This window comes from Dermacentor albipictus, chromosome 6 (genome assembly GCF_038994185.2).
Source record: "Dermacentor albipictus isolate Rhodes 1998 colony chromosome 6, USDA_Dalb.pri_finalv2, whole genome shotgun sequence".
Lineage (NCBI taxonomy): Eukaryota > Metazoa > Arthropoda > Arachnida > Ixodida > Ixodidae > Dermacentor > Dermacentor albipictus.
The window spans coordinates 47,890,643-47,918,607 of NC_091826.1; the positions used below are offsets into that span (position 1 = coordinate 47,890,643).

At 43.4% G+C, this 27,965-nt stretch overlaps 2 protein-coding genes across 2 annotated transcripts; both read right to left on the reverse strand.

Annotated features, from left to right (window-relative positions):
- Positions 1-9,370: 9,370 nt before the first annotated feature.
- On the reverse strand, positions 9,371-12,121 carry LOC139047020 (uncharacterized). The gene is made up of 4 exons (XM_070520956.1): positions 11,908-12,121; positions 11,318-11,463; positions 10,102-10,185; positions 9,371-9,439 (listed from the first exon to the last, which is right to left on the reverse strand). Exons 1-4 carry the CDS (start codon positions 11,969-11,971, stop codon positions 9,371-9,373), a joined length of 363 nt encoding a protein of 120 aa, XP_070377057.1. The 5' UTR covers positions 11,972-12,121.
- Positions 12,122-13,207: 1,086 nt separating this feature from the next.
- Positions 13,208-21,937, reverse strand: LOC139046868 (uncharacterized). Its single transcript, XM_070520789.1, has 6 exons — positions 21,729-21,937; positions 17,959-18,110; positions 17,047-17,130; positions 16,052-16,090; positions 14,709-14,759; positions 13,208-13,343 (listed from the first exon to the last, which is right to left on the reverse strand). Exons 1-6 carry the CDS (start codon positions 21,793-21,795, stop codon positions 13,308-13,310), a joined length of 429 nt encoding a protein of 142 aa, XP_070376890.1. The 5' UTR covers positions 21,796-21,937; the 3' UTR covers positions 13,208-13,307.
- Between the last annotated feature and the right edge of the window lie 6,028 nt (positions 21,938-27,965).

Genomic DNA, 27,965 nt, shown 5'->3' on the forward strand with positions numbered 1-27,965 from the left:
CGTGCATACTGCTTTAATTGCAGATATCGAGCGGGTATGGCCCTTCACGCGTATCTGCCGAAGCGATTGATAAGCCATAAATATTTTCGATAGCGTGACGCAATTTTCTTCACGCGAGTACGACGCCGCAGAGGTGGCAATAAAGATCATTGTGCACTTTCGCTACATCGGAAAATATTGTCACAATTTACTGCGGGGATAATTTTTTGCAGAGCTTATAATAATCATCGCAATTATCCCTGATGGCTTTCACCAAACGTTTCTGCCGCTGGTAGTTTGATGCTTAATTTCGTGACGAAACATTTATGTAGTTTGTGATGTTTTCTGGAAATTTTATATGACGATATATATGGCCTTCTTGTGAATTTCCTTTTATAATTTTGTGCAGGTGTGGTGGCGCAACGGTAGTTTCATACATGGCAAATATCAGCGCAGCATGTAGATTTTTTAGGTGTAGGTAGTGCCCGAATCCCAAGCTACTGTATGGAAGATGGCATCGTGTTTCCAGACATACTGTGCGCATTATAATGCGTTTTGGATCGCCGATCTCGTGTGCTTCTTAGCGGTTTTCGCTCTTTCTTTTTATTCGGCGCGACTCAATCTCCTACTCTCAGTGCTTTTCCTGCATTTACGACACAGAACGTATTTGTTACGTTCAAGTCTGACTGGGCTCGTAGCATAACTAAACAAAAATTCAGAGGCCTTCCACTATGTGAAGATGGAAGACTAGCGAAGCTGTTTAACTGACAACATAGATGTGACCGAGAATATTGAATAAAGGTGCGAGAATATTGTCTTGATCTGCGGTCATCGTGGCAATGTAGGTACGCACGCAATCTCGCCTTATTACCTCTGTTATTAAGAGGAAACTCTAGCTCGGGTGCCTCTATCTAAATACATGTGAAAGGAGAATTCGTTTTTCTTCTCAACCACTGCACCAAATTTCACGAGATTTGTTGCACTTAAAAGAAAAAGTTAGACCGTTGGTTTCAGATTTATTATTTGAGTCAATAATGTTGATAAAAAATTGGCAGATATCGCAAATTTTCAGGAAACGAGACTATCAAGTTTAGAACTCAGTAACTCGGCAAGAAAATGTCTCAATTCTGTAAATTGCATGTGATAGCACACCTAAAGCGGACAAATTGGATAGGTTACACATGAATCTCAAAACATTGCGTATGGAAATACAGCTTTAGCAGAACCCTCATAGGCAACGTAACAAATTCACGTAAAATATAAAATGACATACCGAATTTGTCCGCTTCCTATGATCTAGTGGATGGCGTGTGCAGAACGGCGATATCTTTTCTTGATGCAGAGCTGTTAATTTGTAAACTTCGTGCTTATATTTCTTGCAAACTTTCGAATTTTTCGAAATCTATTTAACAATTTTCGGGCTCTAAATCGAAGTTCCGCTTCCAACAGTTACTCGAGCTTAACTTTCTCTTTCAAATGCAACACACTTTCTCTTTCAAATGCAACACATTTCGTTAAAATCGGTCCAGGGTTTATCTCAGCAAAACTTAATTGCGTTTTACAAGTATTTGAGCAGGCCGCGTCGGAGTTGAGCGCGAGCTAAAGCTGCCTCTCGAATGTGTCCGTCAAGTAAGACTATGAACGGCTCATACCGCCTCAAACAGTGGTTCATAGCCCCATAAACGCGGCCTCCCCATTACGACGACAGAAGTGAAATTCTGCGCTGGAGTGATGAGCGGCAACGGAGCCAGCTGTGGAAGGTGACGCATGAGCCATAGCTGATGCTGATAGTTAATTGCACAAGGGAGCCAGCTGTGGAAGAAAACGACAAGTCCCTGCTTTTCGAGGCAAGGCCTACCACGAAAACACCCCGCTCGAGTGAGCGGAAGTCCAGCGGCTCTCAGGAGGCGATGAGCGCAACTCCTAGACAAACGGTGCAGCCAGCTCCCTGGGAACGCCGCGTTTCTCGCGACCGCTCCAAAAGCAAACCACGCATCACAGCGCCCGGAAACAGCCCGTTGATCTAATCTTTCCTTTCCAGAACACACAGTAACAAACTATGTCATAATGTATGCACAAATTATACAATGGAATGTGAGAGGGTCTTCTCCACCATCTTGATGACCATAACAGAACTCTTACACAAACTTAATCCAAAGGTACTTCGTGTTCAGGAAACGCATTTCAAAGCTACATAGACAAATTTTATGCAATCATACACTATTTTTCGCAAAGACGGTGACGAGGTTAACCTCTTCCGGCGGTGTAGCCATTGTTGCCAACAAGACCGTTGCTTGCCAGTACTGGCACCTTCGGACGTCCCTCGAGGCAGTTGCAGTGCGAGCACTTCTTTTTAATATATTGATTGCCGTCTGCTCTATCTAAATACCTCCGAACTATTAGCTGTGCAAAAAGAGAATTCTACGGACGGATTAACCAACATCCTGACCCGTTCCTTATTGTCGGGGACTTTAATGCTCATAACCGTCTTTCTTGAGATTCCCGGACTGATTCGAGGGGTCGACAGATCGAAAGCTTTTATGTGACGTCTTGTGCGTGCCTGTTTGATAGGAAAGAACTTACCTACTATAATACTGCACATAATTCATATTCCTCGATAGCTTTATATAGCGCTTCCATACTTCTTCCATCTTCCATACTTTTTTCTTACTTAGAATGGAATGTAATAGAAAATACGTTTGGGAGTGACCACTTCCCGGTGACTTTTGACTTACTAACGCAACACGACATTCGTCCGCATATACCTCGCTGGAAGCTTCACTCGGCTGATTGGAAGCGTCTAAGAAATCTACTTAGTTATCACAAGATTTTATAGCGATTTTAGAGTAGATGATGCTGTAGCATAGTTTATCGCTTTAGTTTAGTATCGCATATTTTAGCCTAATAATTCATTCCACAAACAAACGGCCAATCATCCAATAAGCATGTTCCTTGGTGGAATGAAGACTACAGAGATGCACGAAAAAGACAAAATATGGCATGGGGCAGACTACACCAATACCCAACGGCGGAAAATTGCATTGCATTTAAGCATATTAAGTCACAAGGATGGCGCACGAGACGGCTGGCTAGGAGAACAAGGTGGGAGATGTTTCTCACAGGCACCAATTCCTGTACCCAGGAGTTTAAATTATGAATGGCTGAAAAGGCTAAAATGGCAGAAGGCCAACCCATTACCTTTGATCGATGACCAAGGACATACCTTGGAAAATGAGGCCGACGCCGTTGTCATATACTTCGTGCGTGTTTCAAGCTCCATAAACTACTCAGAATAATTCCGTAAATATAAACAAATAGCACAACTTAAGCCTATAAACCGTAAATGCACACCAAATTTAACGTACAACTATCCTCTTAATATTGCCGAGCTTAGAGCTGCGTTGAGTGTGTTTACGAGCTCTGCGCCGGGAGTTTACAGAATCATGTATGACATGATCAAAACGTACACACTGACACGCAGATGATACTTCTGGCACTTTTATACTATATTTGGGCTGGCGGTTACCTTGAATCCTCAAGTAAAGAAGCTATCGTAGTACCGGTCATGAAATAAGGCAACGACCTATCCGATGTCTCAAGTTACCGCCCAATAGAACTGAAACGTTCCCTATGCAAACTCTTCGAGAAAATGGTAAATCGTCGTCTTTTACATTTTCTCGAGTCGAAGAAAATCCTTCATTCAGTGCGGCTTCAGAGAGGGTCGGTCGACTACTGACTATCTCGTGCACATGGAGGCAAACATTCGCGATGTCTTTATTCATAAGCAGTTCTTTCTTTCTGTTTTGTTAGACATGGAAAAGGCATATGACATGACCTGGAGATATGGGATTTTGCGAGACCTCTCAGAAATGAGTATTCGAGGGATTATGCTTAATGTAATTGAAGATTACTTATCCCACCGTACATTTCGTGTTAGGGTAGACAATGGTTTTTTAGCACGAAAATGAATTCCTTGCGGGTATGTGTACTGTAGAGTATGCTTTATTCGGTAAGGTTTCAAGTCATGTAACCTTGCTATTTCTGAGCGACGTGTCCAGCTTGGCTTGAACAAAGTGCGTGAATGGGCAGAAGAAAACAGCTTTAAACTAAATCTTCTTAAAAGCTCCTGTGACCTTTTCACACGAGAAAGAGGCTTATTGGCAGAGCCCATTGTTGCAGTCCATGGACAGCACGTACCAGTTGCCACACAGCACAAATTTTCAGGCCTCATATTAGATTCGAAACTAACCTTTATTCCACTCTTAAAACACCTCAAAGAGAAATGTCTGAAAAGAATGAACCTTCTTAAAAACATTTCACATACAACATGACGCAGCGACAGGAAGTGTCTGATGAACGTGTACAAACCTTTCTACGTACACGCTTAGACTATGGGGCCATAGTGCATCATCCTTGAAGATGTTTGACCCTGTTCTCCACCTATGTATCCGCTTGGGGACCGGTGCCTTCAGGACAAGTCCTGTAGAGAGTCTCTACGTTGAAGTGAATGAGTGTTCACTTCATCTTCAGAGGTCGTACGTTAGTTTTGTATACTTTCTAAAAGTGATGACAAACCGCGACCATCCCTCTTATGTAAGCGTGGACGATGTGACATCTGCAATTCTCTTTAATAATCGACCTGCAGGTAGAGAACCATTCCCTCTGTGCATTAGAAAGCTTGCTAAGGAAATGCAAGTTTCATTTCTTCAGCAGAACATGCTTGTCTCAGTTAAGCTACTGCCACCGTAGCAGTGGAAGCCTATAAAATACGATACATCATCCCTATAAGTGAAGAAACACGCCCTGAAGTCACATATTCGAATGCATTTGTTGGAACATCAATCAAAGTACTCGTGCATAGAGGTTCTTCAGACACACAGTTTTAAAATGCTGGCGCACGGCACAGCTAAGCCAATCTTCAAATATGTTGTGCGGGTGAATCATTGTTTCAGTAAGATACATGCCATGCACCGCCATTGCCCGAAACAATACTTTTGGGGTGAGAACTAGTTAATGTAAGCTTCTTGGCGTTTTGACTTTCGAACTTTTTTGTGACTTAAATTGCAATCGCACGGTCCCAGTACTTTCCCACAAGTTACTCAACATCTTCTTTTGCTGCATATTTATAGACATGTACTAAGAAGTGTGCAGATGTGCGAAATTGGGCTGTGCACGCTGCTGGCCATGATCAGCCATTTCCAGAAGCCTGTGAAATGCCTCGTGCAGTTTGTTGATTTCGACACATTCTGCAGTTTGAGATTGTGAGAATTGGTGAAATTTCCAGTGTGTCAACACCTGTGAGATTCAGCTTGAGAAGATATCATGTTGTGAGCATCAGAGCATGCCGTGATTGCTGCAGCCAAATGGGGCTGGGGACAACCTGTGGCTGTTGGCGGCGCTTCGTCACCAAATTTGAACGAAGAGAATTCACGTTCTGTACACGCACTGCGTCATGTTCACAGAATAAATTCCTTCGATCGCACGTGGTGGCAGATCCGCAGTCCACCACCACCTTTTCTTGCACGTATTTCTTGCCTTATTTTCTTTGCATACGCCCTAGTTTCATATCTATAAAACGAAGTCGCCGTGAATTACATGTAAGCCCCTCCCCACAGGACTAGTGGGAATGAAATGGGATGGAGTAAATTATTAGCAACAACTTTTGAGGGAGGTGAACGGTGTAAGTAGATTTAGCACTGTAATTTAGTTATGAAGTTGCCTAATCATGTCGTGTAAGAGATATTCCCTAGTCTAGTTAAGTAACGTTCTGTGGGACAACCACAGAAGAAATGGGCTCATTGCGGAAATTCAGTAATACATGAGCTTTGTAAAATTCTGACATCATGCGAGATCAAGATTTATTCTTTTGAGGGGTCGGCTTTATAAACATCTCCCATCACCCTTTGCGGGGGCCACGGATCTAATAGTAAAATCTGCTTAAGTTGATACATTCCGTGTGTGACCGTTTAGGACAACTTGACACTTCACAGATTGTTTATTTCACGATTCATTTCATGCACGATTGACCAGCTGCGACAAGGCCGAGCTGCGAATGTTTTGCTAACTACACAGACTGGATGCGGTGCAACAGCCGTCTTCCACGTTCTTGATCCTCACGGTTGGACTCTTTCTTGAATGCAGCGCTGAAAAGCAAAGGAAACTAAAGAAATACGCAATGACCTGGGGTACTGTTCTTGGGTTTAAAATTAATTTTAGAGTCCTCTGAAAGACATGTGGGATGTAACTCCAAGTTTGTTATGTTGTCAGATAGTATGTATGTGTACTCGGGTATCGTGCACTCGTCTACGAAACTTTTCTCGGAAAATTTGAGTTACTTGTGTTTACATGTGCGACTCGGTGCATGCTTATCTTCGGTGGATTCCTGGACGCATGAACTTTGGGTTCATGATGACTGATTGACTTCTGTTATGCATCTGTGACATACTTTATGGTAAATTTTGGGTTAGCATTTTTCATTTACAAGCGACGGTGAAATGCTGGTGCCATCTAAAGCCACTGACCTCACCCATTACCTCATCTCAAGAACGAAAAGTGTTCTTACAGCACTTACTCTGTAACATCCTTCCTCAAAGATTCCGTACTTTGTAGAAAACACAATCCGGTGGGTTTTTCTAACGATGAAGGAACATATGTGGTATATGTAAGAATGGGACTGAACTTATCCTCGCGAGTCGCCTTGCACATTAGTATTTTAACAAATACATAATATCGTTTTCAATACTTAGCAGGAATTAATTACCTGAGATATTCACACTCCGATATGTCAAACTAATGCGGAGCTACGTTAAAGGGGGCTTTAAATAAATTGTTGCGTCTAGCTTTTGGGAAAACTGTCACTAAAAGGATTTAGGTCATTGTGTCATAGCCTTTAGATGCTATAAAAGTTCATGATGCAGCGAGAAAGGCCAAGTCGCGACAGAATATGTTTGTGTAAAGAATAAGTTTTTGGCAATCGAAAAGTGATGAGATTGTTACTTTGTCAAGAAATTCAGAAATTCGGCTTCCTCAATCTGTGCGCGATATTTAAGCAAACAAAAATGTGACTTTCACTTTCGTAATTGAACCGACCTGAACGCGATTGTTCCCCCTGACGCACTTGGTCGCTGGGTGATATATATACATAAAAAAGAGGAATTACTGGACTACATACTAAGGTGATCCAGGCGAGAACGTAGGGCTACAACGTCAAGAATAAGATAAATAGAGAACCACAGAATCTCGTGGCCATTAAAATAGGCTGAATAAGTACGAATTAGGTTTTTCTTGTCGCTACCTCAAAACTGCAAACAGCCTACCTGAAGTTTTTTTGTTTCGCCTTCTTTCAAACATTCAGCATTCTCATGCTGCCGGAAAGGTCACACTATGATACTGAAAGAACTCTATAGATTTCATTCCCGCCCCACACTCCTTGTCCCACGAAATAAACGCGCGAAAATTAATGAAGCAGGGCGCCAACACGACAGGTTATTATATCTCTATTCATGATGACAACAGACATGTTCGGCCTTGTTTGGGCTCCATTGACGCTTGTTCCGTGAGCTTGTCCGTGTTGCCGGGTACGTGATTCAATTGTTGAGCTACACTAAATTATCGCGAGAGCTTATGTTACGAGAAGGGCCCGCATATTGTCAAAGAATTGCGTCGGCAGCCAGACACTGCACGCGTTCCCGCTGTTAAAGGAAAGTAAAAGACGTGTTTTCTAATGCGCATGTTACAAAAAATTTCTTCTTTCGCAGAACAGCATACGAGAGCGGAATAGCAACCGCCGTGGTTGCTCAGTGGCTGTGGTGTTCGGCTGCTGAGCACGAGGTCGCGGGATTGAATCCCGGCCACGGCGGCCGCATTTCGATGGGGGCGAAATGAGCAAACACCCGTGTAGTTAGGTTTAGGTTGAGGTTGAAGAACCAGGGGTGGTCAAAATTTCCGAAGTCCTCCACTACGGCGTGCCCCCTAATCAGAAAGTGGTCTTGGCACGTAAAGCCCCGTAATTTAAGTGAGAGTAGAATAGTGTCCCGGTAAACGTAATGGCATGCCCACCCTTCTTGTCTTTTTTATTGGCACATAAACTGAAATATTAGTGTGCTAACACCAATCTTTACTTCCTGCGTTTCTGTGGTTTTTTTCTCATTTTTTGTATTATCATCGCACACTATGTGCTGCAATTTGCAGCAGTTGTGTAAGCTTATGAGCTACAGCTGCTTCCCATCTTGATCGCATTGCTCAGTTGTGCTTGCACATTTGGTAGCGTATAGCGAACCGCACTGTGCGGAATGCGTCTTTTCTTTTTCTTTGCTTTATATTTCCCGCTCTCAGTCACAGCCTTTTCAAACGGCCAGCAGTAGCGTACATGAATAAACCAATAATACTCGAAATAAATGCAATGTGCAATAACAATATGATTGTACTGTTACGAAAAAGTGGCACCATTTGTGAATAAACTTGAGTTTGCATACTTGAATGACGGCGAAATGATCACCGCTGGCACTCCACAAAACATGTTCGAGTGCTGGGAGGAAGGGCAGGTTTGGACGTGATGCTCATTAGAGTGCGTCAGTATGTTAACCGACCCCCTTTTTCCATGTTCCCGTCTAAACTGTACACCACATTTGTCACGAGGAGCTGCATAAACCATTAATACCATATTTCAGACACTCACCCCTGCATTGTCGAACATGGTCATTTCATTGGGCGTCATACCGCTGGATGCCTGGGGGAAAATGACAAAGCTTGATTTCGATAGCAGACTCATGGTGTCGTACTAACTGAACAACTTGTAGTTCCTGTAACGCGGTTTGTGCTTCCAGTCATTGTTTTTGAGACGAGTCGCCACGTTTGAGGTCTATTTTGCTACAATGAGCTATTAAGCATTATTCACTCGGACATACGAATACGGGGTGCTTTCTGCGTTTCGTATTTCGGTCAAAATTTTGGCAGTTATGTTTTACTATTGAAACCTTATCCTAGTTAACAGAGAAGCAGCAGTCATTTGGCTTTCTTGTGGACTGTGGGTTGGAACGTGTGAATTGTATTAGACAGATTATTGCGGTTTGCTGGTACGCACTTAAATGCACGGAACAGAGCAGGTTGCTGTTCCCTGTACCATTCCTGCGCTCTTACTTACGTTTCAAGTTGTGAATTGTTTACAGAAACGTTACTTGCAGTTATGTTGATTGATGCCGGGCAAGCCGTTTTGTCGTGCTAATATTTGATATAGATTGTCAAGCCGCAAAGTAATTTGAAGCAATATTTACCTTGCAATCATTCAACTATTATTAACTATTATTATTAACTATGATTTAACCATGCAATTACTTATATATCTAAATATCTTGCAATATTTAACAACTGCAAATAATTACTCGAATCGTCTTTACAGAAGAGAATAAAACAATATACTTGCCTTGAATCTGTCGGCCCTCTCTTGAAAGCAAGCTCTTAGCTGCAAGATACAAAAATACCATGCTGAAAATTCCATGTCATAGTGTTGCTGCATGGCTTTCATATTGACCGTTGCTAATGGAGTGTACTTATTTCCTTCCTTCTGGGGACAGCGGCTTATTCTCGTTTAAAGTGCGGAATTCTTCGAAAGTCCAATGACTGCTATAGCGCGCAGTTTTCTTATTGCGTTGACCAACCGTAAAGGTCATGCTTATGCCGTTTTAATTACACAGAACGTGCTGCCTTGGTCGCATGTTGCCGTATTTTTACAAATATAACGTGAGGTATATTTGGGGCAGTCACCGGCTTCAGGAAGCATCTTTCGTCATGCTCGAACATTTCCTCCTTCGATACGTCATGAGCTGAACCGCTAGACGACAAGAGTGATGCCAACGAGCTGAACTTCTGATGCCGCAGGCAGATAGATGAGGGCCGGTGTGCAGTTCTCTGACCATCAGGCATTTTTTAGTTTTGGCCTGCAATCAGTGTTGACCTTGATTCGAATAGATGCGTAAGATTTCAGTTGCTTCAGGACTTTGACTCAAGTCGTGCACAGCAGGCCGAGCTGGCCACAGGTCTGTTTTTAACTGTCAAGCGAAGGACATGGATATGAACTTTTCGACAAAACTATAAGAGCTCGAGGAAAGTTCATTTGGAACTCACCGCATTGCTTCTTTCCATACGATCGGAGATACCCATGATCCTCGCAGCGCACTCCGTAGCCGTCGGAACGATACCTTCGGTGAACTGGGCAAAAACAAGATACTCCTTGTTGGCGAAAAAAGAAACACTTCTACGATGTTGTGAGTACGATTCCATATCCGCAGCACTCCGCTATCGAAGCCGACAGTCACTGAAAGCACACTGGCACAGGTAAAATGATTTCAGAGCCGGTACATGGTGGAGAATGGCAGGGCCAAGGACCGGCATCCTGGCATACGCGTGCGAAATGTTCAACATTGAAACGCGTCAACAGTTTTTCACACTGTATTGTTTCCTGAGAGAAGTAATAAACAAGTATGTATGCAGTCTTTTTCACTTGGTCTCTTTGTGTGCGGCAATTGTCGTGGAAAGAGGAAAGAAGTGTGTCTTCCTATATGGAACGATGGCAGTTAAATGAAAACTTGAAACATTCTGGCGCATTTTGTCCTTGTTTGGCGCCATTTGCAATAGAAAGGGGTCTCTTGCCAGCTAGAGGAGCTATAGGGCGCTCGCATTGTAAATACTGCGCAGGTTTTCGCACGGCACCCGCTCGAACCACGGTTGTTTTCTGAAAACATCGCCTCAGTCATTAAATTCACTTATGCTGTTTTCTTTATGGCACCGAATTTGTGAGGAATTACTAAGCGAAACAGGTGGCGCGGAGAGGCATCGCAACGTACCGGCCTCTACCACAGTACTATTCCGTATAGGCGCAGGTTTCGCATGATAGATTTGTCTTCAATGTAAACGTTGCTCTTAGTAAAGAGTAGTAGTTTACACTACGTGACTGGACCTATTCGACATTCGTTGCCCCAAGTGCCAACATGTGATTGAGTGCATTTGTGCTATTCGCTATCGGCGATTATTCTGCTCGGGTCGTTGCTCTTTTAGTGTGGCCGTCGTCTTCCGATCTGATTCAAGGAGAGTTATTCGCTCTTGACTAATGGCCTTGAGAATGAGGTCACCACAAGAAAAAAAAGACCTATGCCTTTAATTATCCTTAGTGATACACTACCGAGGCTCTGTGATGTCCCTATGTATAGTGCGAATGTATTTGTACGCGTACTAATGCGCCTCACGCTCGACGGTTTATGTTACGACTTCAGCTCAGTTAAGCGAGAGAAAAAAAAGAAATGGCAAATGTTATAACGCCGACAACGGGACAAGGCAAGATCACCCGCTGTATTATGGCTGGGTTGATGTCTCTGGCCATAAGCAGACACTCTCGCGTGCTGTCAATGCGGTCCATGAACTGCTGCGCCAGGGCCTCGTTGGGCACCAACTGCCTCACCAGAGACTTGAGCCGGTCGATGATCACATCAACTGCGAAGCGAAACGGTTGCTGTTGAAGCGAGAACTATAGCCAAAAGAGGGTAATCAAAGAGGCGTGAAAAATGAACCGTCACGTTCGTAGAAGCTCCCCAAGAAGTTACTCTAAAAAACAATATTTACTTATTTTATTTATTACGTACCCACAGCCCCACAAGTATTTACGGAGGGTAGGGTAAATACATAAACTTGGTAATATAATTTTGCAGGTACAAGGAGTAGGAAGAATTAGACACCGTTCCAGATGTACAAACCAAAGAAAATATCTAATGCTTACGACGAACTCTCAAATCTCACTGCAAAGTATAGCTTTTCGCTATTTCCAAAAATAAAGGATAAATTCGCATGCACACAGACTAGGGAAAATTAGACACCGATAGAAACTTAGACACCGGAGTAAGACCCCCAAATTAAAACAGCGCATCCAATCAGACTTACCGTTGGCATCAACGACGATGAATGTGAAACACAGAACTGCAGTGATGGCGAGAAATTGGCGCATCGTGTTCTTCCAAGGGTGTACCGGAGGTAGCGGGGCGTTTGCCGAGCAAACTAGCTGAGAGATAGACGGGGGCGGCTGTCTGATGGGTGGAGATTAAAATCGAAAAGGACTGTTACGCTTGCGACAAGCTTCCGTTATGTCTCTTGCCTGAACGCCGAATTCTACTGTGGTGCGGGCTCGCAACCCTTTGCTTTTATATTACCTGTTCGGGAAAGTGCGCTGCCAACGTAAGGGCACAACAAAATGTGCTTCTACAGTGATGCGTCTTGGCACGGTAATAGAGGTTGTGTCGAAGCGTAGGCAATAAACAGGAGCTAGCTTGTCCTTTCATTGCCCGCCGTCGATGTTTTGTACTGCGCACTTTGGATAAAAAGTAGTCAAGCGAAGGGACCCCTCGGCTAGATTTGTGAATGATGTGGGAGGTCCTGGGCGGTGGGTGGGGCTCAAGTACATTTGCTTCGGCAGTGTGCGTCTGAATGCTCCGCTCTTTGCGGAAGCCCACTAAGCAAATAAACTAAAACACAGCTAGGGGGAAGTACGAGCGAATTTGAATAATGATGTGCTCTGATAATGGTAATGACTTCCTCCGTCTTTTTCACCTCGTTCTGCCACTCAGCTTGTCATCGTGCATAAGCGGTGGGCCTTAGCTTTCGCTTTTGTGCGCAGTTTCAATTGAGTGGGCTCCCGCTATGCGAAATTGTTCCGCTTCATGTCGAGCACAAACACTACGTACGCATGGCATTGCTAAACCTTAAACGGATAGTAAATAAATCGACGCATCACTTAACTAAATGGCCGGCTACACCGTTGCGTCGTTTTCTGGTGTCTCCCATTAACCAGAGGCGGATAAATAACCGCCAGATGTGACCACCAGTTCTCACCGAACGAACACACCTTGAAACAAAATTCTCTTGTTCCAAGCTCTCGCGTAGATCGACAACTTGAATCGCTAGAACACTCGTCTCCGCAGATCTCAATCGGCAAGCACTTGGGTGAGTTTTATGTTTTTTCCATTACCATGAATTTCTGTCAACTGCATATGGAATGTCACTGAAGCCAAAATTTTTACAAAAAGACGAACTTCTGCGACGTTCCTTGCTCTATCACTGCCAATCACCTCGAGCCTTCACCTTCCTGTAAACTTCTCTTGTATTGATTGACAGATTAATGTGTATCAAAGTGCGTTCTCTGGGAACAAATCATCGTGCGGAAGGAGCAAACGTTTCAGTGCCTTCTTCAACGAAATTTATTTTATTTGACACTTGGCAGAGCGTGTCGAGGCGCTGCGGTCTGCGGACCTCGTGAGTTGTCGCTCTCTGCTCAAGTTCGGCTCCGACTAAACTATTCCTTCAGTCTTCTGTTGGATGCAAGCCTAGAAAAACAAAAGAAGAGTTATGCGAGATGTGACCACTCGATACGTATGCCATAGAATTTCGACATGCACATTGAGTAATGCAGTATGTTTCGAATAAGGATATTCTTTACTAAAATGTGTATCACCGTTGTTTAGAATTCCTGCCTAGCTCCTACTGACATTATTAGCATTATATTTTCCTTGCAGTGTAATAATACGTCCCATTGAATATCAAGAAAAGGAGTTCCGACTTCCTCTAAAGACAGCTCTCAGTACAATTTCTCTAGAAATTCAAGGCATACTCTCTGCTAAGCAGTTTTAGTAGGCTGCAAGTCAACACAATTACAGCGAAGCTGGTAATGCGACTCGAATGCCTAAACAACATTTTATGCCTGTTCTCACGGTTTTCTAAAAAAAAAAGAAATAAAGACTCAAGCTATTATATTTTGCAGGAATGTGACCAATGTTAGAGGACATATGCAGACAAATTTTCAGCAGCGTCAGTTAATTAGGTACTAAATGAAAACTGCTAAAGCCTCGTTTATGACCGCCTTAGAAGCGCAGTATGAAACGCTTACAAGGTTTCCCCGCTACTCTGGGATGACCAAAAACGGCTGGAACTTCATGTTCGCATAAAATTAGTGCCGTGGTTTCGTAACGCGTAGAGTACGACTGAAGTCTGTGGTTTAACTATTTGGCATGAAAATAATTTCTGACTGCTCATTTTCTTCCCCTTGTCATACTTTATACGAGACGTGTATTGGGTTATCCCTGCCTTCTCGCTGAATTGGTCGACTATGCAAGGCACGTTCCTTAGGTTGCGCTAAAGTCTAAAGTAATTTTACAGAGAGATATGATAAATTTAAACATTTCTAGGTTAATTACAGTCTTTGTAGAACGTTACTTGTTCGAGCTTTCCACAGTGTCATACTGCCGTTATCCGCAATCTTTCCCAGGATCATAAAGATAGTGTAGAAGTCGCCAAGCTCGAGTTCCGTGAAAATGAGGGACATGCCATGTCTAATGTGGGACGCAAATTTAACGTTTCGCCACATAAGGCAAGCGCTTTGCCTCGTGTCTATTTCCTTGCCCCTTGTAAGGAGGGAGCTGGTTAAAACAGCGTGTAGAAACTTTGATAACCGCTGAAAATTTCGTGTACGTTTTTAATTCTGTGCATGCTTGTTTTCTTTTTTTCTTTTTTTGGTTATCACATCATCTGCTTCCGAGTGTCTTTTGAACGGCAAGCACGAGACACTGGGAAAAGCAGGAAAAAAGGAAAGGTGCCGACAATGATAAACTGCTCATCTTAGCATAATGAAGCATGCTTATCGTTCTGCGTGAACGTTGAAAGCAATCACGTGACGATTCAGACAGATAACTCACTGAAGCATCGTCGAACATCTTCATCTCTTCTGGCGTCATTCCCATGGATTGCTGCGTTGAGATTGAGATAAAAAACACTGAATATGCATTTCCTCCACTGGAACGTTCAGTGTCAACGCACACTCTCCTGCTCAAGCACGAGATTCTTTCACACGCAGTGAGGACTGTCGAAGTGGACAGGCAGACCTTTGCCTGTGTTCGGATTCGTTGTTTTATTGTCTAATCGAAACATGCACTTTGCCTTCATTGGAATCACCATACACCGATATAATTTCGGATGCTTCTTCGATAATTCCTGTTTTCGGTAAAGAAGTGATGTGTCAAGTTCTCGTCGAATTTATTGTTTCTCATCTATAACAGCCCTGTGTATTTTTCATCCGAACCGCTATTTCTTTGGCTCTGACGCATTTCATCGTTAGTATGCTGCTCCCGCCCTGCAGAAGCGTTTAATGAGGCAAACTAATTGTTTTGTTTTCTCATTTTTCCAGGATCCGCTTCTTGCGCCGTTACTGAGGCTTCTGTATGTCCTCCGCGTCACATTTTATAAAATAAATGCGGCTAATTGACGGAACTTCCATCATGTACCTGACGCGAACGGATCTGCGCTGTCTTGGTTAGTTATTAGACGGCATATTGTAGGTGTCAGTAGCCTGCGTGACGCGTCTATAATGGATGCAGTGATCGGGCCGTTACGTGTAATGAAATCCATTCCTTTACTGGTGCCAACTTGTGTATGCCGCTCCTCGAGACCCTTCAAGAGAGGGCACGCATGCGCGAAGCTCTCGCAAAATCCTTTTTCCCACCCTGGCTTCCCCACGGTGCAAACATCTGTGCGGAAAAGCCAGCTTCACCGGCTCACATTGCTGAAACCACAGTAGTCCGTTCAACGCAAACATCCGCACGTATAAATGGCCTAGCACGTTGGAATGCCAAATGTAAGCGTCTTTGCGAGCGAATACATGAAGACGCGCAAGCTGCCGTGAGACATTTCTAGATATAAACATGCATTTTCTAAGTGGAACGTTCTACGACGTCTATTCTTGCACCAGAAGAATTCTACAGAAAAAAAAAATCAGTAGCTGCGTAAGTCTTGGAGGTGCAGCACTTTATTTTTTTGACAGAAGGAGCCCACTGGTGGACTTGGACGCTGTACGCTTGGCCGAAATGTCGACGCTACTTTTCATTTAAAGAAAACACAGTGATAAAAATTACAGTGGACATGTTACTTTCACTTCATTTCAGCTGGGATTAGCAACAAGCTAATCACACTTCGAGTTAAAATTCACGAATTCCTTTATAAAGCATCTCGTGATAGGTCTGCTTGTAAGAGAAAATGAACTTACCTTAAAGCTATTCGCCTTCTCTACCAAGCAGCCCCTTATCTGGAAATGAAAGTACTTCAAGTGAGCGAGTCCCCTTTCTTTTATTTCCAGTGCTACCTAACATTTCAGACCATTATGCGTGTTCATTGGTAAACATAGTGTGCGCTCAGATCTTGCTGTTTTACTTTGCCTTGCCATTGATCGATTAGGTGACATTATTTGACGACACTGTGTGCCTTAGTCATTTTAATGAAACCTCCTAAAAATGAAAATAAGACAAAAAGTATAACTGCGAGTCAAAGTGTGCTCATTCTGACTATTCTCACCACATTTATAATAGAGCTTCTTCGTGTTATCCACGCGGGTGATGAGTACGTAATCCAGGCTTCGATCATGTTCTAGCCTAACGAGGTGGTTTGGCTAGATAAAACATGGTTGCTTGTTTTTCGCTTTTCATTTCTTATATTTTTTGTGTGATAACGGTGATATCCTACCTATGCATTTGCGCATGTGTCGGTAACACCTTGCAAGGTCAGATCCTTGCACTGTCCCATCTTTCCCGTGTACGTGTTGTTCTCTTGCGTCATTTAGCTACAACTAATTCGTACCGGCAAGATCAACTTTCAATACTTCTGCCACCTGCTAACGAATCTCAAAAATTACTTCTATTGCCTATCCAAACTTACTGGCATGACGTTCAATGAACGTTCCCTGTAGATTTTTCTTGGTGAAAATCCAGCTCCGGCATGTTTTGAGTGACTAGGAGTTATTTGGGTCTTACTCATACTGTGATTGAGTTAGGGAAAACGGGTGCTAAGCATAGAAAGTCATGATGTGGCCTAATGCCGATGCTTACGGCAGGATAAAAATTTACTGTTACGAAAGTGCAAAAGAAGAAACAATAGGTCAACTTTAGCTATAACGGATACGAAGTATGCTATATCACCAGTCAGTCGTTAGTAATGAAGAACCTTCTGTGTGCGTAAAAAAAAATCTGGTCATGATCTCCGACTCACCGCCGTTGCCCTTTCCTGCGGGTCCCTGATGCCTATATGTCTTCCACCGCACTCTATGGCTGTCGGAATGGCGCTGTCGGCAAGCTGCACAAATATTGTAGCCGTTTCAGCATGTAAGTCAATGATAGGCCAATCATTTAAGACAGTAACATAGGAGCGGGTAGAGAAGGCAGAGACACATGTTATTAGATAGATAGATAGATAGATAGATAGATAGATAGATAGATAGATAGATAGATAGATAGATAGATAGATAGATAGATAGATAGATAGATAGATAGATAGATAGATAGATAGATAGATAGATAGATAGATAGATAGATAGATAGATAGATAGATAGATAGATAGATAGATAGATAGATAGATAGATAGATAGATAGATAGATAGATAGATAGATAGATAGATAGATAGATAGATAGATAGATAGATAGATAGATAGATAGATAGATAGATAGATAGATAGATAGATAGATAGATAGATAGATAGATAGATAGATAGATAGATAGATAGATAGATAGATAGATAGATAGATAGATTTTGTTGAATGAGGGCTGGGTGCTCATTATGGAAAAAGTAGTTGCAGAAGTTTTTCAATAAAAGAGGACAGTTTGCTTCTACAGCACTCGTATAATATTTGCTACAATGTCTTCTTACTGTGGAAAGCTGTTATGGGGAAACAAATGCATTATAATTCTTTATGCGAAGCTGGTCAATAGTCTTTTCGAAGTGCTTCCAAGTTCCCCTTTACACTAGTGGCATGGTTCATGGCGAATACTTCTGCTCATCTCAGGCGTGTTGTGGCACGAACAACGGCGGCTTCTGGGGATTGTCACTGTGGCCGCCACCCGAGATACCAGTGTACTAAGACGTTCGCTTTTTGCGTTTGGATCGAGTGGACGTGGTACTAACTTGCTGGATGATCTTCGGGTTGAAGTCCTTGGCGACTGCGAGGCACTCGCGCGCGCCGTCGATCGCGCCCAGATACTCCTGAGCCTTGACCTGGTCCTTCACAAACTCCCGCACCAAGGACTTCAGTTGCTCGACGACTCTGTCCACTGCAGCTGCATTCGACACAGGGAGAAAGGATATGCAGAAAGGAGGGTAGGGAGGTTAACCGGAAGAGCGCACGGTTGGATACCCTACATAGGGGATGAGGAAGAAGATAAGGGTAGAAGCTTGGGCTTGTTGGTAGTAGTTCGTAGCGGCGGTTTTGCTTAACGAGCAAAAAGTAGAAAAAAAAGAGGTAGGAATTTTTTTTTCCTTCTAGCGTGCTACGCAATACCGCCGTTATGAAGCAAGATGAAAATAGACAAATAAAAAAGCGCTTCCGGAATACACGTGCAACAGGAAAGGGTCACGGTGGTCAAACGCATCCACACAAACTCGTTGATTTTAATATGTACAACAGCGCATTTAGAGACTTGTGAGCCAATGTGCGGCGAGGTCAGTTTTCTAAAATGTAGTCTCAAAAACAAAGACTGTTCGTTCGGTTCTGCTAATGTCTAGGTGAACGATTGTCTGTGTCTCTATTTTTTTCCTGGAAGGATTTGCCACAATGTAGGCACTTATCAAACTGGTGCCTTTCACACAAAACATTGATGGGCAACCGCTTACAGTGAACGCAGAATTGACAGCCGATAATGTTCAACCGATGCTCTACCCTCAACTTCTGTGTGTGTCTCGCGGAAAACAAAAGTCCTGTTTGAGACACGCGGTGTTGCTTTTTGTTTATCCAAGCCTCCTTTTACTCTTCGCTCCACTCTGTGAGCGCTCTCTTTTCGAGTGGACGACCATATGGGCCACTGGGTATATGTGCCCCAATACGAAAAACTTGGGCCACTGGGTGCATGCAACTTGATATGTGCGGATTCTTGGCCGATCTTCCAGAATCTGTGTGTTTCAGCGTGACACATGTCGTCTAGAAGCTTTAAATGTGTTTCAATATGTGTCGCGCACTTCTTTATGCATGAACCTCGCATCAACATTCCTACATGGACAAGCGTACTACATTGCCTTCGCCTTCGTGACACAGTCAGCTAACAAGTACGGGTGACGGGGATGTTTTCGTACGATTCGCTAGAGCTGCTACATCGTTAACACAAAAAAAAAGCTTCGCGCCACATTGATTGCAGCCTTGCGTTCGATCAACGTGTTCTTTTTTCCATGACTTACTTCAACGCCAGAGATGATCATAGGGGTAAACTTAGCGCGATGAGCAATTGGAACATCCATGCTGAGTTTACGTCGATGCTGTCACGAGGCCCATTGCTTATTCATTTGAACTTTACTCAGGAGCTTCGTTTGACTTTGGATGTGGCTTTTTCTTATATGTGTAAAAAGGAAATTTGGAGGAGTAATACAAGGGAAAAAATTTTTTTTGTCGATTAACCCGTTAGTAGTAGAGGTGCAAAATCGTATGTTTAGACTCAGGATGAATGCAAGGTAATCCACAACAATATTTGTCTGTCTATTTGAGAGGCTTTTTACCCCAGCAAGCTTCCTCTCAAGTATGCATTAAATTGGTGACATCAATCGCTTTATAAAACGAGTCATAGTTATAAACACATTAGGCCCATTCCAGTTGACAGTTCATTTAAAAATTTTTCGGGTTCAGTGTCAGTTTACCACCAAAATAGCTTCAAGGCGCCAGTGACATCAGTAGTATTCTATACGTGATGCATGATGCAGTACTGTGCCGAAAAAAAAAAACTTTATTACGGGTGCGTTGTGGCTGGGAAATTCTATTCTTTTGAATGGCCACTTCAGTGTAATGCTACATTCAACAGCATTAGTACACTATAATTTTTAAATAGCCTAACACTACTCTGACTGCGATAGGAGGCTCAATACGTCAGAAAAGGAGCAAAAAAAAGTGGGTATCAACGCCTTCCCGAAGATCCCAAGCCCACTCACACTTAGGTAATGCATACGTGCAGCGCCTATACTGAGGTCTACTTAATCGTTTATTGAGAAAGAAGGGTCGTGCTGCGTCCTGTTACATCAAAAGGCTCAACCTGGGAGGTTTCGAGAACTCTTCTCGCACCAACAACTGCCGAAATACGGGCAAATAATTTGAAATCTACAACGTCGGGTTGGCAGACCGGCGCTAAGCTTTCCACGCCAAATTCAGGATGGGTAACGGTGGCCTTTATTTTCTGCGCTAGTGAAATCGATATTTTTCAGCCAAAAGGATAAAAGTTGAGTTCATAACAAATACTCTCGCAGCGAAAACAGGTTTTAGTGTTATATTAGGCTTGTTCTAAGCGACAGAAAATATTTAATCAAAAGCACCCCAAAAGGCATAGTACTGACGACGAAATTATATTATGTACCTAAGCATGAGCAGTTTTATTGTGCACGTGGTACCTTTACATATACTAGGTTCACAAGAACTGCGTCGCTTCGATTAATCATAGAATTGCTTCAGAAACAGCGCTACTTTGATATTCTGGTTTACATTTAGCCAAACACGTCTCCAAACAGGGCTCTCAAGGTCTGCTCTTTCATGAACGACCAAAAATACGAAAATAAACCGGTAGTTTTTCTGTAACTCGCACGGACTGAAAATACGCAATTAAATGCATTGCTGTTTCAAGTAACATTTCATCGTAGTGTATGTTTGCACAGATTGGAAGTATAATAACCGGAAGACCGTTGTCTGTTGTCCCAGGTTGTGAGTGCCTATTTCTCGCAGCTAGTGTAAAACTCATAGCTTGTAGCAAAGGGACATGCTTCCAGTGCTCGCGGCCTTAAATTCTGTATGTACACTATGTACCGTAAGGCATTGTTTTTTGTAAGTCATTTTTTGGATGATTCCATTGCCGAATTATCACGAAAATTCTGTGGTCAGTCAGAGTTTATTACCTATGGTCAGCAAAACATCATCATTAGGTCCCAATTTAGTGCATTTATCATTCTGGAATATTCCCCGCAGAAACACGCTATATATAAAGGCGATTTCACGTCACTGTTTGTGGCCAATGTACTCTGCTGCCCGTCGTGCGAAAACGCCTATGGGACTTAAGAAGTCCCGTCCCGTCTGCATAGGTTTGACCTCCTCAACCATGTATGTATGCGGCTGTGACTGCCTGCAAGGAATTTCTCAGCGCGCACGCACGCACGCACATGAACAGAAATTGCTGTCGCATTGTGTGAGACTTCCTCAATGTAACAATATTATCGTTGCTGTGAAGTATACTAAATAAGATTTATTGCTTGTACTTATTTTTCAGGGAAGACTACCGGCGTGTACTTCATAATCGAAGCCGTTCCTTCTCTGCTACATTTACCTATAGCTTCCTTCATGAGCCCTTCAGCAATCTTTATAAGGTTACTGAGCGCCAAGGAACTAGCATGATAGAGTGTCGCTAGTGTGTTTCTTCTGCTAACATCGCGAAATAGTGCTGCAAGTGTGGCGTGTCGCTCTGACCACACTGCACATAACATTCATGCCGTACATGCCATAAAGGCAATTGCATTCATGTCATAGACTTGAGTTCATTCATTTCACCACAAAGCTTCGGCGCGTGCAAATTAGCCCAGGAATACTCTTAGCCGCACGAATATCTCGACTGTACGACACCGAACGGACGTGTTTAATAGCGAAGCAGAGCCAGACCTCACATGATCGATGTTCAAGTTCAACCCTAATTCACGTAAATGAGTGATGCCGTACTCACCGTTTGCGTCCACTGCGGCAGAGGTGAAGCAGAGTATCACAAAGACTGCTACAAATTGGTTCTTCATGTTTCTTTCGGCGAAGGAGAGCGTTTATCCACAGGAGAGCACGAGAGCCAACTGCGAAACTTCACTACCGGCGACTTGAAGTTGAGCAACCGCTGTTACGTGGGTTGCGCGGAGCGAACTCTTCGAGCGACTGTGTGCGGGATTGTCTTCCGCCTGTGCAGCCTGGTGTGCCCCACCACCTGCATTTATATGGCATTAAGGCGGAAAGCCGCTCATCCAGTTGCATCTGATTCGGGAAAGAAAAAGAAAGAAGTAAAGAAAGAAAGCTCCTGGGAGGTTTGCTCTCAACGCAATAAAGATCGTTGTGTCGGCAGACCGAGCATGGAAGGTCACTCTTTCGTTTTTTTTTCTTTCTTTTCCTCTGTGATTGCCATCTGTGACGCCATTGACCACGAGCCAATAAATTGGCTCGTGATCGGAGACATTCAGCAGCAGCTTTACAGAGCTAGGCTTAGCGATTGCGGAGCCTAGCTAACACATATAGGGTGTATATACTATTCCCAGGACAGGACGTAAATTGGAAAGCAAACTTTGGTGACCGCGGTGACAGAATGGGCCTTATTGGCGCTCATTTGAATATGCTGGCCTCGGACATATATTAGTGCTTTCCGCGAGATGAGGCCAGATAACCCTTTCCCGTACACTTCGAAAGAATGAGTGATGCTTTGTCACGCATGGTCTGGTACACGCAGAAAGAGTTTGTAAGATGGGTTTCCTTGTGTGCGCCCCGGTGAGGAGGAACTCGCCATAGAGGTGCAACTTTGTTATATTTGCTCGTTATTGTTTCATTGTCTCTTTCTTCAAACTGCTTCATTGCGAACCCCGTCTATGCCATGAGGTCCTCGTAATGACGACGAAGATGGTAACACACAAGCAAGACATTCTGGAGGAATTCACTGTCATCGAGGAAGCTCGCCATCAGTTCGGAGAACTTGTCCTTAGGTAATGAAACTCTTTAAAAAAGTTACAAAAACAGTTAAGCAACTTCACATAATCATGTTCTAGTGAAACCTGGCTCTTGCCTAACGCCAGCGAGTGTTGCAGGCGTCGAGGCGACACTACAAGCCCATTTGGATAAACGAACACTGTGACTTCCTCTATCACAAGGGGAGATGCGCCATATTTTAAGGCGAATTTCAGCCAGTGATTGCAGAGAAGCAGGGTTTGACTAGAATTCGAGACCTCCACCTTTATTTACCATTGACCCTTGCCTCCATTTTTGTGTCACGCGGACGCTATAGATACCAGTAGGTCTTTCGAAAAACTAGTTTCTGGCTGTAGGCTTGGTATCTCGTTGAATACGCATTTTCTGCATGAAATATGTTGCGTTAGGAGTCCACGATTCGTTTGTGGCCTCACGGATGACGACATACACAATGTATTAATAAAGTGCGCCACATGGTACTCAAATGGGCCATTTCTTGCATTTCCTCAAGCTTAAGAAGATTCTGTAGCCATGCCCAAAACATTTGCGGGTTCGAGTAGGCGCATTCGATTCGAAATTACGGGTGCGACTCCGGAAATGCGGCGGCCGCATTTCCGTGCAGTTCGATTTCACCGTCAGCATTATCATCATCACCAGTCTGCTGTTATTTGCACTGCAGGTCGAAGACCTCTTCCAGCGGTCTCCAATTAACCCTGTCTCGCGCTAGCTGATACGAATTTGCGCCTGCGAATTTTCCAATTTCATCACCCCACCTAGTTTCCTGCCGTCCTACTGCGTTTACTTTCCCTTGACGCCATTTCTGTAACTCTAATGGTTCACCGGTCATGTGCGTACGCATTACATGCATGGCCTGCCCAGCTCCATCGTTTTTTTCTCTTCACGTCAACCAGGACATCTGCTATCCCCGTTTGCTCTCTGATCTATACCACTCGCTTCCGGTCTGTTAACGTTACGCCTAATATTTTCTCGCTCCATCGCTCTTCTGCGTGGTCGTTAACTTGTTCGCGAGCTTCTGCGTTCACTTCCAAGTTTCTGCCCCCTATGTTCACCCTGGTACAACACAGTGATTGTATACTTCTCAACGACAGTGATGAGCTCCCAGTCAGGATTTCGTAAGGCACGGCGTGTACACTCCAAGTCATTTTTATTCTCTAAATTGCCTGTACGTAGGTTTAGGTGCGCTCCACAAGCGCGCAAATTTATTCCAGCCCCTCACTACGCTGTGCCTTATAATCAGATCGTTAATTGGCACATAAAGCCTGATAGTTTAATTTTTTACCTATATTTAGATCACTGCGGGCTTGTTACTTCATTACCATACACTTGCTCTATATGAAAAGGCGTAGGTGGCCCTTTCTAACAGCGCCTCAAAAAATCTCGTAAATAAGTATAAAAAAACAAGGAAGTTGATGTTCTCCGCTGCAATAACGTGCCACTGTTAAATACATCCTCTACTTCTCACTCCTGAATTTATGTATTTTATTTCATTTAATAACAGTGTGAGCCCGAGGACCGTTACAGGAGTGGAAGATACGATCACGTACAATGAACCCAGTATAAGAAATGAAAAGTTGAATCAGCAACACAGACGTCTCAGGAGAGAAGAAAATCAGCTTAAATTCTAGGCACTGTAAACATTCCCCCGAAAATAAATCAATGAATTGAACAGTTACACTTTTTGGAGAAGTTAGGATCTACATACTAGTTAGCGGCAAACAAATAATACCGTGTGCACTTTGCGAGAATTCTTCAGCACATGAGCTTGACATGAGAGCGTCAGGGAGCGCATTCCGTTCTGTGATACATCTAGGAATAAAACTGTACTTAAACCAGTCATTTGTGATTCGAAGTAGTGTAATGCACTGGCTATGGCGATGCCTGCATGTTTCATTTGCTAAGATTTTGAGATAATTGGGTTTATCGACCATCATGTGCCCATCAATGATGAAATATCTTTCAGTCGTTCATACTTAGTACGCAAATGTAGCGGGGGTAATTCGGCAAGCTTACAAGGTTCAATGGGGTCTGGCAGTAACAATGCTTGTTGAATATAAATCTTGATGCTACCTTCTAGACTCTATCAAGTTTTTGTTGGTTGGATTTAGTGTAGAGATGCCCCACAGTCTTAGCATACTCCATGATAGGACGTATTCTATATTTATGTGAAAGGATTTTTACCTCATATTCGAACCACTTAGATTCTTCCTTAGGCGCCAGAACGCTTTGCTAGCCTTACAAATTGCATGGTCCATGTGTTGATTCCATCTGAGGTCAGAACATTAGCGCTAGATACTTCTGTTCTAATGGTTATGCTATATGTATGGTCAAGATATTCCAAGATTTATCTCTTTCTGGTTATGGACATAACAAAAGATTTAATTTCATTCAGCTCCATCTGTCAGTCGTCACACCATTGTGTAAATGTTTGCAGACAAGGCTCTAAATCAGCCTAATCATTACCATATCGAATTCTGATGTACGTCACACAATCATCAGCAAGAAGCGTGATAGGAACATTAATATTACTAGGCAAGTCATTTATAAAGATGAAGGATAAAACCGGGCCTAAAATGCTGACACACTACATACAACACAAGAAGGACGTGATGTGCCCCCACCGCGAAATCAATGTTGTGCTCTCTTAAAGAAACGTAAGATGAAAACGAGCAGGTGATTGTGGGCCTTTCAAAGACCGAAATAAATTTTGTGATTTAATTGGGGATGACACACTTTGTCGAATGTTTTCGTAGAGTCGAGGAAGATTTTGTCTTTCTGACCTTCTGACCAAGGGAGTTTAACCTGTCAGGGAGGTCATGGACAATTTCAAGGAACTGGGTGGTTGTGGATAGCTGTTTTCGGAAGTCATGCTGTCCAGTAAAAACCAAGTCGTATTTGTCCAAGTAAGAAGTGAACAGTTTATAAATAATCTGCTCGAGAACTCTAGAAAACGCGCACATAATAGAAATTTGTCTACAGTTTACGGCAACCGCATTGCTGCCGTTTTTGTGTATATGTGCAATTATTGTAATTTCCACGCTACGGTGAAGCAACCACTATCAACAGAGGATTTAAAAATTTTAGTCAGGTATTAAGAGCTCCATTTTGCATATCCAGGCAAGAACTCATTGGGAATACCGTCAGGACCAGGGCTCTTAACATCAATATTCAGCAAGAGGTCTAAAACACGATGTTCTTTGATTTCAATGTCTGCAATAGGTGGTCTAGCAGACTTGGTGGTAACTTCACGTCTATGACTATAGTTTTTAGGGAAAACGGATGTAAAATAATAATTAAAATTATAAGCTTGCACTGCAGCACTACCACTTGAATTCGAGGATAGTGGCTTTGTGGGCGCGGGACATTACGCTGAAAATTCTGAGGTGCCTCTTTAAGAAAGTTCATAAATGACTCATTACAAAACTTTTCTTTCGACACTCTGATAATGCATTTCAAGTCATGGGTCGTGTGCTGAATGGAGACCTGCCGGGGTTTGGATACTTTCAACAGTCCACGAGGGATGCAATGTGGGCTTATTGGTAATGCACCTTCAAGGGGTGTACAGTAGCGCGATTAAAAGACGGACAAAAGAAGAAAAACAGGGACGCACATAGCGCTAACTTCCAACAATGTTTATTATCGAAAACCAGGTCGTATTTACACTCTCAGTCAACATTAATCACAGCCACGCGAACAGATAAACCATCAGAGCGAAACATTTTTTAAGTGATATGTTAGGCCATGCGCAAAAATTTCAGCTCTTTTTCAGAGAGTGCCAATGACGGTTTGCTGATACATGAATCCCCTAGGGCATCAATCTGCTCGATTTCTATTTTAAGTCTAGTGAGTTCGCACTTATTTCTCCCAGTAATGATTGCTCATTCGAAGAGAGGGGAGAACTTCTGTTGCTTACAATGAAGGAATAGAAAGCCATCTGATACAAGTCTGTCGGCTTTATTTTTGTGTTTGCGCAGTCTGTCATTAACGCATTTGCCCGACTGTCCGACGTAGTACTTCCCACACGATAAGGGTATATGATATACGAAACAAAGTGTTTCACTGGTAACTTCGAGCTTTGAAGCTTGCATTTGTTCAGGACATCCACGCCCTCAGAGTTCACCCTCGCGCCTTCGCCTTCTGGTGCACGTCTGGAGATCTGCCGCACGAGAGAGAGTATCTCCGATTTTGTACTCTTAGCTTCCATGGCGAACTTAGCTCCCTGCTCCAAAACTTGACGCACCTTTTCTGGCAGGGCAAGGCCTTCGGGAATGTGGATCTTGCTACTCGTGTGGCTCGATGGGACGTGGCACTCCTTGAAACCTTCTGCCCGGAGCGGCCTCAGTTGATGTTTTCAAAGGTATTCCGTGACCTGATGTGTCAGAGCCGAGTACTTGTGAACTTGGTTATTCGCCACACTAGCTCGTAGGTACAGCGCACTTCTGCCCCGACGTGGGCCCTGAGAAGTCGCATTTGCCGCAGCCATTCTGCACGCATAATCATAAGGATCGTCGTCCCGTCTCCTCCTAAAGGGGTGCATCTTCCGAAGAGGGTTCTGACATCTTCGGGCAGGAATTTTTCGCACATGCAAAACCCCGGAGACTGGGCTTTGCACGCCACCTTGGCTATGAGTGCAATTGTTTCTGCTGGTTTTCGAAGCACATGCATAAAAGAGCCCGATGTACTAGAAATAACGTTCACGAGGGTTGCAATGTGGGTTGTTGGTAACACACCTTCAAGGGGTGTACAGTATAGCGCGATTAAAAGACGGGACAAAAGAAGACACACTGGGACTCACACAGCGCTAACTTCCAGCAATGTTTATTATCGAAAACCAGGTCGTACTTATACACTCAGTCAACATGAGTCACAGCCACGCGAACAGATAAGCAGTCAGAGCGAAACATTTTTTAAGTGATATGTTAAGCCATGCGCAAAAATTTCAGCTCTTTTTCAGAGAGTGCCAATGACGGTTTGCTGATACACGAATGCCCTAGGGCATCAATCTGCTCCGTTTCTATTATAAGTATAGTGAGTTCGCACTTATTTCTGCCAGTAGTGATTGTTCATTCGAAGAGAGGGGAGCACTTATGTTGCTTACAATGAAGGGAGAGAAAGCCATCTGATGCAAGTTTGTCGACTTTACTTTTGTGTTCGCGCAGTCTATCATTAACCCTTGTGCCCGACTGTCCGACGTATTACTTCCCGCCACTAGAACGTGTTGACACCT